Raw genomic sequence first — 11,155 nt, forward strand, 5'->3', positions numbered from 1 at the left:
TTAAAGGTTCTTAGCAGACAGTACAATTGAGCCTTGTATGAGCTTAAGGAATACTGGACCAGTCAAGCCCAGTACCCTCCTATGTTGTAGCCTTTTAGTCTGTGTACCTCAAGCTACACAACTTCCCTACTGCAAAGTCACAGCCTGGGGCAGATCTTCAGACCCTCAACAACTACATCTCTGGAAAGAGACTGAGTGAGGTGAAGGGCTTGGGGGGGTTGCCTGGTGTGGCTGTCAGCCCTCAAACTGACCCCAAAATGGGAGATGCAAGCTCCCCACACCTACAAGAGGGTGAATGCTTCATTGCTACAGCCCAAGAGATGAATGTACAGACATGGAACAGGTCAAACCACTGCACTGTCATCCATTCCAGGAGCTGGGGTCTCCCATCACCCAGCCAAAGGAAGAGAACCTTTTAGATCATCCAGAGACGTGATTTCTGGAGCAGCAGACACTAGGTTGCTCTTAAGGCCAAGAGATAAGTTAAAAAGGGCCCATGTGAAGGCTGCTGGTACACCTCTGTGAGCTTAGCTGGAGCAGAAGAGGACATTTCTACTGGGGGAAGAGTTTTGTGTAGCTGCAGACAGCAGATCTCCTCCCCACACAGACACAGGCAGTGGTGCTGGGTTAATGTTTCCATGGATTTGCTGGCCACAGCTCCCCTGTCCCTAGCATAAATCTGGGTTCTCGTGAGCCAGCTGGTTGGTCCACGTTATTTTTGTGATGTATTTGCTGTGATTTTTGGATTTTGTGCTTTTGCTTTCTTGGCACCCCATCAGGAGCTCAGTGCTGGGAGAAGAGTCTGATTTGTCAGCAACTTCCAGTGGTGAATTCAGCAAGAAGCTGAATATTTCATCCATTTAGCAAATGAATAAAGGGAGGAACAAGAAGCTCTTTTACAGATTTGTTTGTTCTGAAACCTCTTCCTTGTGTATTCCTTGCGGATTCCTTGCGGATGACCTTTGGGATGTGAAACACCATTTGTGGAGGTGGTTGTCTGAATTTCCAAAGCTTTCTGAGCTCTTCCAGGAATAGAAATTATCCCTCTACCATAATTTTAGATCTTCCGTGTTTGTCTTTCCCCCCCCGAACTTGGTAGGACATTTTGAAAGAAAATGAGATTTTTGCTGCTTGTTATGCGGCATGTCATGTCATCTGCTCCTGCTAATTTCTCACTCAGTCATAATCCTCTCCACAGTTGCTTGTGATTTCAGGTGAGCAACGAGCAGCAGGAGCAGATGAATTCCTAAGCAACTGTGAGTCTTGGAGGGGGTTTCATGCAACTGTTCCTAATAATAAAACACCAGGTAGGAGAGCTGCAGAAGAGATGAGGTGTCTGCGGAGCTCGCTCCGTGGAGCCGTTAAGGAAGCAATTCAAAGCATCACCTCAGATCAGTGCTGGATGCATGGCCTCACACCATGTATCATCATCTTTGCAGAGAGCGGGGAGAGATGTTGGGGGAGACACAAAGAAGGGTTTAGGTGCAGAGCAGTGAAAGGAATTGCCATAAACCGTGCAGGTTTTAGGAGGAGTGAGCGGCGGGGCTGTAACAGCCTGTGTTTGGGGCTGTTGTATTGCAGCAATGGTGTGTTGGAAATGCTTCCACTAGGTAAGGTTTCTGGAGGTGGGGATTTAGATACTGATGTGGCTGCTGTGTGTTTAACGTGGTAGGAGTCCTGTTAGTATTTCTGGTAGGCAACCCTGCCAGGAGCAGAGAGAAAGGGATGAATTCAAGGCAAGGAGCGGGAGTTTAGCTATGGTATGGGGAAGATAATGTAATGGTTTGAAAACAAACCAGTGAGAGACTCCAAGTCAGAAATACAATTTAATAAGAAAAAAATAAAAGCAATAATACAAAGGAAAACCACAGACAGAGCCACAATACAACCTGATACTCTGCAGTTAGGGTGGTGGTAGCAGTCCAGATGAAACAGTGGTCTCGTAGAAAAGATCTGGTAGCTCTTGTCCTCTGGAAATCCAGTGGGTAAGGCCCCCCGTGCTGTACTGAACCCCAGTTTATATCCAGGTGGGAGCACTTGGCTCCTCCCCCTGGGTGGAGCATCTCCCAATGGGTTGATATCAGTCTATGAGTCATGCAATGGGTCCTTGATGGTCCATTAAACAGAAATAGCTCCTGGGGGGAGCTCTGTATGAGTCATGGGGCGAGGCATGGATGGGCCCATTAACAGGGAGGACTCCTCCTGCTGGGTGGGAAGGTGTTAACATCTCCCCTGACCTTGAACCTCTTTCCTTATCTGTTATAGCCCGGGGTGTGAGGTCTGTCCTGGGCAGCTGCTACCCATGATTTTCTTAACAGCCCATGAGCACTGACATAGAGAGTATAGAATACACAGTTTTTGGTTCTACCCACATAAGGATAAACTGGTCCCAGCCCCTGTAACCATGACAGATAAGTAGAAGAAAACGCCTTGAAGCCTGATGCCATCAATTTGTCCTCTCCCATCAGTGCCATCCCATAAATTTCTGTGCTGCTCTGGCTGAGCCATGCCCCCGTGTTTGTCCTTGTGTTGCAGAACACGTCCCCACAGCCTGTGCTCGGGTGGATGCCCTGCGCTCCCACGGCTATCCCAGAGAAGCTCTCCGACTAACTGTTGCCATAATCAACACCCTGCGACTGCAGCAGCAAAGGCAGCTGGAAATATATAAGCATCAGAAGAAAGGTAAGAGTAGAGCTACAGGAGAAGTGTCTTGTGAGGACTGGCTGGGATGTCCTAGCTGGTTGAGAAAGTCATCTCCACCTCAGAGAGTAGTGCTGCCCTATCCAGTATGGCAGATGGTGGTGTTGGGCAGTGGTGTATGATATTACACCCAGAAAGACAAACTGATGCATCTGACTGCTTGAGCCAAACTGCACTGGTACCCACATGCTAAGGACAGAGGTGTCCACGTGCTGCCTTCAGGCTGCTGGACTAGCGATGTTCTTGTTCCCACTGCTGCTGTGTCTGGTTGCCTGTAAGGGCTGCACAGGCAAGTGGTGCCTGCGGTCAAGAAGAGCTGCTTGTCTGCAGAGCTGCAGCAACTGGCTGTGTGTGCTACCTCCACCTTGGATTTGCTGAGTAAATGGTACCAGGAGGCAAGCCCCATGCTTCTCCTTTTGCAATTGCAGTTGAGAGGGAGCTGGGGTCAATTACTGCAGTGCTGTTGGTGATCAGTGACTCCTGAAGCTCACTAGCTCAGACAGCTTGAGATCATCAGAAGATGGAGCTTTTAAGATTCCCTGGGAGTCTTTGTCATATCCAGAGAGATTTCTGCTTGTGTTTCCAAGATGTTTAGGCTACCATTGCAAATGAGTAGCCTGCAGGTCTGACTTCATTGACCCTATCTTGGGACTTAGCAGTCCCTCATGTCCTGGAACAGAGAACAAGCCACTTTATCTTATGTGGCCTTGGGAGTGCCTTTTTTTTTTGTCAGATGCCTGCTCTCTCTGATGTCTGTGGCTGCTCTGAGCTGCTCATTGCCCTCGTGCCAGAGTTGGCCCTGGAAGTCCCCATGTCCCAGGCCGTGGGGTAAGAAAAGGCCTCTGGTTTCAGAGATGCCTGTGGGTGAGAACCTGTCTTTCAGTTCCTCACTTCTACTGTATTTCTATTTTGTTTGTTTTTTGTTTTTTTTTATTTTATTTTTCAGAGCTGCTGCAGCGAGGAGCAACAACCATCACCAACTTGGAGGGCTGGGTAGGCCACCCTCTGAACCCCATTGGCTGCCTCTTTCTCACCCTGACGGAAGCTTGTAGATTAGAAGAGGAAAATTGCCTTGAAATTTCAGGTACCAGTCACTCCTCCTGGCCTTTTTCCCAGTGGTTGTGGCTGAACCAAGCCCATTGGGCAGACCCTGAGTGCAGGTCTGGGGGCTTGGGACTCCTGGGCTCTGAATCTCCACCTTTGCAGGAGCAGTCAAGTCAGATCTGCAGTGTGGAGTTAGTGTCCAGTTTTCCCAGCCTGCTTTTTGCAGCCAAAGCAGAGCGGGAGTGTGGCTTAGTAGAGCTGGCCCGGGGCGTGCTGGCCCACAGGAAGGCTCTGGTGTCAGCTGTGCACCCTGGTGCACAGGTCTCAGGTGCTAGGCATCTCCTGGTGAGAGCAGGAAGGAGGGTGAAGCCCACTTCTCCGACAGGGAGGTTTTATGTATCATCTCCGGGTGACTGAAGGCTGGCAGCAAGGGAAATGTGGGTCTTGCTTCTGAATTGAGACATTTTCTCTCTGCTGTGATTCTGCCACTTAGAAAGCCTCTTCTAACCCTGCTGTGTTAACTTTTCCCACTTCTTCCAGATGCTGGAGACTCCAAACCCCCAGTGTACCAACACGTGCCCGTTGCAACTGGCAGCCAAGACAGTGGCGAGTCCTACCTGTCCCTGGCCTTAGAGGTGGCCCTGATGGGGATGGGTCAGCAGAGAGTGATGCCTGAAGGTCTCTATGCCCAAGACAAGGTGTGCCGCAACGAGGAGCAGATCATTGCCCGGCTGCAGGACCTGGAGCTGGACCCGGTGCTGGTGCAGACCCTGCGGAAGCAGTGTATCTTGCTGCTGGAAGGTGGGGGCTTGGTTCATCTACCTGGCTTCTGTGTCTCAGCTCAGTGTTGGTAACATCTTTGGGGCGCCCTTTCCAAAATTTATGCCTGGCTGACCCCATCCTGGCTTCTTCCTCTTGTGAGTGGGGTGCTAAACCTGTAAGATGGCTGCTCTGCCCCATCATCTGGCAAACCAAGGGTTTGCTGACTTCCCTGGCCTTAGACCACCTCAGAGGCACGACAGAGAAGAGTGCTTAAAGCATTTTGACCTGAAAGCATTTTTAGAAAAGGAAAGAGCAGCCTTCTTTCTGGATCAACTTGACTAATGCACCAGGGAGCTGCTGAGCAGATCCTCAAAGCTTTGGAGTAGTGCAAAACCTAGACACAGATCCCGTTGTGCTTATTATGGCTGATGGGCTCTGCTTATGCCTAGGTGGTCCCTTCAGCGGCTTGGGAGAAGTCATCCACCGCGAGAGTGTCCCCATGCACACCTTTGCCAAATACCTGTTCTCTGCCCTGCTGCCCCACGATGCAGACCTGGCGTACAAGCTGGCTTTGCGGGCCATGAGGTTGGTGCATGTTTTATTCCTTCTCTGCCCCCTGTTTTGCCTCCCTCCTCTAATCCACCAGGAAGCTGGGATGCTTTGCAACCCTATAGCAGGGATAGGAGTGGAAGCAGGCTTGGAGCTTGACATCCCTGGGATCATCCTGTGCAACGTGTAGGGCTGCCCAGGCACCAAGCAACAGTGCAGGGAGACTCCTGCTCTCTTATTTGGGCAATTCCTGGTTTTCAAGCCTCATCCGCAGGGATTTGCATGGGCCTAGTAACATCTGCTGGTCCAGCCTTCTGCCCAGCCCTCACCCAAGGCTGGACCACCACCAGCCTGTCCTGGTGACTGCTGTCCTCCAACGGAGCAGATCCCAGGCAGTCACAGTGCTGTCATCTGCCTTCTGTCTGCCAGGCCTCAGCCACCCTGCAGCCCTCCCTGCCCACAGGAAGGGCTGTTATCCCTGCACAGATGGGCAGAAGATTTGCCCTGGGCTCCAGGATGTTGCAGAGCTGGGCAGAGAGCGCAGTCACACTCTGTCCTCCATTAAAGCCCAGCTCTGTCTCTGTGACTAGGGACAGGGCCTATGCCAAGAGCTGCCCCATCTCCGTCCCCAGTGCATGACACACCTCAGACATCAGCCTGGGTACTGCAGTTATCTGCCAGGGGCTGGATGCGACTTGAAAAGGATGGGATTTCCCAAATGAGTTCGTGCTTGAAGGACTGTCAAACCCAGAGCACCTCAGTGCTTTCTCCCTCTGACACCACCTTTCTTGCAGCATTTCCTCAGTGAAATGAGCTGTCTCCCCAACACAGAGGGAAATTTTAAAATCCCCTGCCCTAGGAAGAGCTGCTCAGGACAGGGCCAAGGGCCTCCGCATTGTGTGGGGACACTGTGCCCCACCAGACCCACCGTGATGCGAATTGCTCCCTCACGATGTGTTAGTGCCTGTCCCCTTCTCCCAGCTGGGACCTGCTCTATCAGGGTGTCTCTGACCTGGGCTGGGCAGGTTGGGCTTCTGCTGCCCCATGGGTACCCCAGGCTTGTGAGTGAAGAAAGCAGAGAGGATGGGATGCTTTCCGTGTCTGCGAGGACATTTTTTCCCTCCTGCATGCCTTGGCTGGCCACTGAGTTAGTAACACCAGCACCAGGTCATGGATTTAAGAGCCAGCATGGTTTTATCACCATGGCTGGCAACATGAGACTCCTGCTCCTCTTCCTTAGACAACTTCTCCCCTGGGTTTTGCAGGCTTGTAGATATCCCCACAAAAGCAGGTAACCCAAACCGGCTGCAGAGGCCCTGAGGAAATGCTGCTTCTGATCCCAACCAGGCGTTTTAAAGAGAACCAGATAATAAAGGCAGGAGTTCTGCCGGGTGCTCTGACATGAAAGGAGCAGGGAGGGAAGAGGGATTTTGCCTTTTTAAAATTTTTTTTAATTTTTTTTTTTTTTTTTCCCCTGAGGCTTGTGCTTTTCCTTACAAGTTTATAAATCACTTCATGGATCATTCTCCTCCTTTCAAGTTGCTCTCTCGCGTTGATCCTGGTGCCCGCGTGTTGAGCACACAGCCTTGGGAGCCCCCACACGTGCACAGCAGCAGGATGCTTTCAAAGGCAGCACTGCAGGCAGCTGCCTGCAGGCAGCTCCTACCTTACCTCACCAGCACCTCAGGGAGAGGGGCTGAAGCCAAGGTTAGGCTGAGCTCTGATGTTGCCTTCTTACATTTGCCCTCCAGGTTGCCTGTCCTGGAGACCACAGCACCGTCTGGCGATGTGACCCACCCTCACCACCTGGTCTCAGTAGTCCCCAGCAGATACCCACGCTGGTTCACCCTGGGGCATCTGGAGTCTCAGCAGTGCGAGCTGGCCTCCACCATGCTCACGGCAGCCAAAGGTTGGTGAGGGGACAGCTCTGGGACACAGGGGTGTTGGGACAGTGCTGCATGAGAGCATTGAAGGGGTTTTCCTCAAGAAAAGAGGGAGCTCCTGCTTCTGCTCCCTTGAGCAGTGGCAGAGACTGGCGAGGTGCCCCACTGGCAGACCACCACAGGCAGGGCAGAGTGCCCTGGCTTCAGAGCAGCCCGCAGAGTCCAGGATCTCCAGGGCTCTTGGCCCAAAGGGTCAACACCCCAAGTGTTGTGGGTTCATGCCATGGTTTAGTTTGAAGCTGCTTCTCCTTTTGCCTCTGCTTTGTCTCCTCCTGCCCTGTGGTGATAGTCTTGCACAGGCTGTAGGAGAAGACCTCCCTGCGCACAAAACCAAGTGTGGCTTTCGGCAAGGCTGGAGATGGGGACAGCTGTGCTGTGTGGGACATCAGAGTCCCAGCTGCAGGGTCTTATAAAACAGCTCCTCGCTCGTCTCTCAGGCCTCTTCAGTTCCTGCCCAGGCACAATGATGAAGGCGACCATGGGCTTTTCATTAAACATCCCTCTGTCCAGAAACCAGCCCCACCAGGCCAGTGAGTGGCTCATGCCCTGTGAGGGCCAGCGAGCCAAGCAGTTAATGCTGGCCACTGTGTCCCTCACCCCAGAGCTGCCAGCCTGGCGGGGAAGGTGCCGCTTCGCCGGCGAGGTGGAAGCTAAACGAGCTGTCAGAAAGCTCCAGCCTCGCTGCCTCGGCAGCATCTTCTCTCTTTCGGGCCCTCCTCCTCTTGGCTGCTTTTCCAGTGCTGATGGTGTCCTGCTCCTGCCTTGCAGTGCCCTGGTGGAGACCTGGTATCTGGTTTATCCGTAGTTTCTTCTCCCTTCCAGCCCTCAATGGGGATGAGGTTTTTATGCTGGGGGTTTAGGGCTGTTGGATTACGTACGTTTTTTTCCACTGTCCGTTTCTGTGGGGGTTTCCCCGCGGCAGCATGTCCCGATGTGATCCTGCGTCCTCACAGCCTCTCTCTCCCACGCCCCCACAAGCTGGCTTAGGGAGGGCTGGGCTTTGGTGGCGGTGCAGGCGGCTGCTGTGGGTGGCAGGCGATATCTTTAGCTATTAGTCACCCGAGATGGCTCTGCATGCCCAGGTGCAGCACTGGGTTTTTCACACTGCTGTGCGTTACTTGGTTTTCTTCGTGTGACGCTCGTTTGCTCGGTTTATGACTATGGGAACAGAAATACGAACCTGGAATGAGGCAGAGAGACTTGATGTGGCACGTTGGCATCTCTGATCCAGCATCCTTGAGTGTCCCTCCATGTGCGGGTCCAGAGGGGCTGACCATGCTGAAGGGGCTATTCACCACCTAGTGCAGGCAGGAGATGGGTCTTGAGGTCAAGGTGAGGGGAGGCCAAGCCATCTGACTATTCTTGCCTGTACCCAGGGGATATGCTGCGCCTACGCACAGTGCTGGAGGCCATCCAGAAGAACATCCATTCCTCCTCCTTGATCTTCAAGCTGGCACAGGATGCATTCAAGATTGCCACGCCAGCTGACAGCAACTCAGAGCCGTCGCTGCGCAATGTGGCCCTGGAGCTGGGGCTCCAGGTATGGGATGGTGCTGGGGATGCTGGTGGCCTGTCTGCCCCATGCACTGGGGCTGTGGCACTGGTGATGGTCTTTCACCAAGCAGATGGTCCCCATGGAAGGAGTAAATTCATCCCTGCACGTCCCTGAGCAGGGGAGCTCAGGCCTGGGAAGTCCCTGTGCCCACTGCGGTTTGGGTGGAGGCGAGGCTGGGGCTCCAGGTATGGGATGGTGCTGGGGATGCTGGTGGCCTGTCTGCCCCATGCACTGGGGCTGTGGCACTGGTGATGGTCTTTCACCAAGCAGATGGTCCCCATGGAAGGAGTAAATTCATCCCTGCACGTCCCTGAGCAGGGGAGCTCAGGCCTGGGAAGTCCCTGTGCCCACTGCGGTTTGGGTGGAGGCGAGGCAGTGCTGGGAGCTGGTGGCCAGCCGTGCCAGAGGGATTTCTGGGGAACACCACTGTGCTGGGTGGCCTCGTTGGAGCCCTGTGGGGCAGCTGGTCACCCCAAGCTTGCCTTTCAGGTGATGCGCATGACGCTGTCCACCCTCAACTGGCGTCGGCGGGAGATGGTGAGGTGGCTGGTGACATGTGCTACCGAAGTGGGTGAGTGCCTCGCCACGCCGGGGGATACGGACCACAGCGGTGGGAGTGGGGTGGGCACAGAGATCCTAGGATCCTTGAGCATCCAAGCTCTCCTGGGTCTCCCATTTCTTCCTGGGTAACTGAATGCATCTCAGAGTGCCAGCTGGCAGGACTGGGGCCACAGCAATGGCCAGGTTTAGGACTGGGAGAGGTCGCCCGTACCTGGGCCAGGCCAACGGTATTCAGTGTGCCCTGCTGCATGGCAGCGCAGGGCAGCCTCTGCCTGTCCCCCTCTGCCCTGTCCCTGTTGGCAGAGGCTGCAGCTCAGCACTGCTGCAGGCTGGCTGTGTCCTGGCTCCGGGCACCTGGGGATTCAGAGCAGCCCCGTGATCTGAGCCGGGCTCCAGGGCTGTGCCGTGACCCCGGTGTTTTCTTGCAGGGGTGAGGGCCTTGGTGAGCATCCTGCAGAGCTGGTACTCGCTGTTCACTCCCACGGAAGCGACCAGCATCGTGGCAGCCACGGTGATGTCCCACAACACCATCCTGCGCCTGAGCCTGGACTACCCACAGCGGGAAGAGCTGGCCAGCTGTGCCCGCACTCTGGCCCTGCAGTGCGCCATGAAGGACCCGCAGAACTGCGCCTTGTCCGCCCTGACCCTCTGCGAGAAGGACCACATCGCCTTTGAGACCGCCTACCAGATAGTCATCGACGCCGCCTCCACCGGCATGACCTACACCCAGCTCTTCACCATCGCCCGCTACATGGAGCACCGGGGCTACCCGCTCCGGGCATTCAAACTAGCCTCGTTGGCCATGACGCATCTCAACCTGGCCTACAACCAGGACACGCACCCAGCCATCAACGATGTGCTCTGGGCCTGCGCCTTGAGCCACTCTCTGGGCAAAAACGAGCTGGCGGCCATCATCCCGCTGGTGGTGAAGAGCGTGCACTGTGCCACAGTGCTCTCGGACATCCTTCGCCGCTGCACCATGACGGCCCCGGGGCTGGCCGGCATCCCTGGCCGCAGGAACTCGGGGAAGCTGATGTCCACCGACAAAGCCCCTCTGCGGCAGCTGCTGGACGCATCAACACCACCCACTCCCGGCTCACCCACATCAGCCCACGGCACTACGGGGAGTTCATCGAGTTCCTCAGCAAGGCCAGGGAGACCTTCCTCCTGGCACAGGACGGGCACATACAGTTCGCCCAGTTCATTGACAATCTCAAACAAATCTACAAAGGCAAGAAAAAACTGATGCTGCTGGTGCGGGAACGGTTTGGGTGAGCCCCAGCCCCCACCACGCTCATTAGCAGGGTCTGGCCACAGCACGGGGACTCGGGAGAGAAGAAGGAAGGAAAGTGGAGATCACCTTCCCCCCATCAGCAGAGGCTGCTCTGTTCTGGTCTTCTGTTTCTTTTTTGTTTGTTTGTTTTCTTTCTTTTTTTTTAATTTTTTTTTTCTTTCTTGGATTTAACCATTTCACACATGTGAGAGGATCCAGAGATTCCTTGGGCACAAACCAAAAGGCAACCACGGGGAAAAAGGATGGTTCGCTCAGCCCCCTGCCCTCCCTTGCCAATACCAAAAGCTAACCTGGAAATCTAATACCTCTTTCCTGAAGGAAGCGGTCGCTGGAGGGATCTGAAGGTTGCAAAGTGCAAAAATCGTTAAAAATACGTGGGTAGTTTAAAAAAAAAAAAAAGGAAAGAATGAAAAAAAAAGAGAAAAGCGAGCAAAGAAACCCGCGTCACTAGAACCTCATGCGTCACCAAAAGCGATGGCTTTGCAGAGCGCTTCTCCCGCCCGCCCGAGACATGCAAACTCCTCTATTTGTGAAGATACTTCAATAAAAACAAGTTAAAGTAACTGTTCTCAGGGATTGCTTACTAAAAGTAACACAAAAAAAAAGCATTTATGATACTGTAAATACTATAGTATATGTGTCAATTATTAAATTGTAAAGTTATAATTATTTATAATTCTGTCTTTTATTTGGGGGATACTTGAAATTGTTGTGGGCTGGGGCGATTATTTTTATTATTGCTATTAT

At 53.4% G+C, this 11,155-nt stretch overlaps 1 protein-coding gene across 1 annotated transcript in view; it reads left to right on the forward strand.

Moving 5' to 3' along the window:
* ZSWIM5 (zinc finger, SWIM-type containing 5) overlaps positions 1–10,778 on the forward strand; it is a gene marked incomplete at its 5' end in the record, with an annotated part of 28,585 nt that extends 17,807 nt beyond the window's left edge. The window contains 9 exon segments of the mRNA XM_008949609.1: positions 2,536–2,682; positions 3,647–3,784; positions 4,285–4,545; positions 4,956–5,091; positions 6,807–6,964; positions 8,375–8,538; positions 9,043–9,124; positions 9,543–10,184; positions 10,187–10,778. Of these exon segments, the coding sequence (XP_008947857.1) occupies positions 2,536–2,682; positions 3,647–3,784; positions 4,285–4,545; positions 4,956–5,091; positions 6,807–6,964; positions 8,375–8,538; positions 9,043–9,124; positions 9,543–10,184; positions 10,187–10,389 (1,931 nt within the window).
* Positions 10,779–11,155: the final 377 nt, after the last annotated feature.

Source organism: Merops nubicus, unplaced genomic scaffold, assembly GCF_000691845.1.
Source record: "Merops nubicus isolate BGI_N331 unplaced genomic scaffold, ASM69184v1 scaffold29271, whole genome shotgun sequence".
Classification (NCBI taxonomy): Eukaryota; Metazoa; Chordata; class Aves; order Coraciiformes; family Meropidae; genus Merops; species Merops nubicus.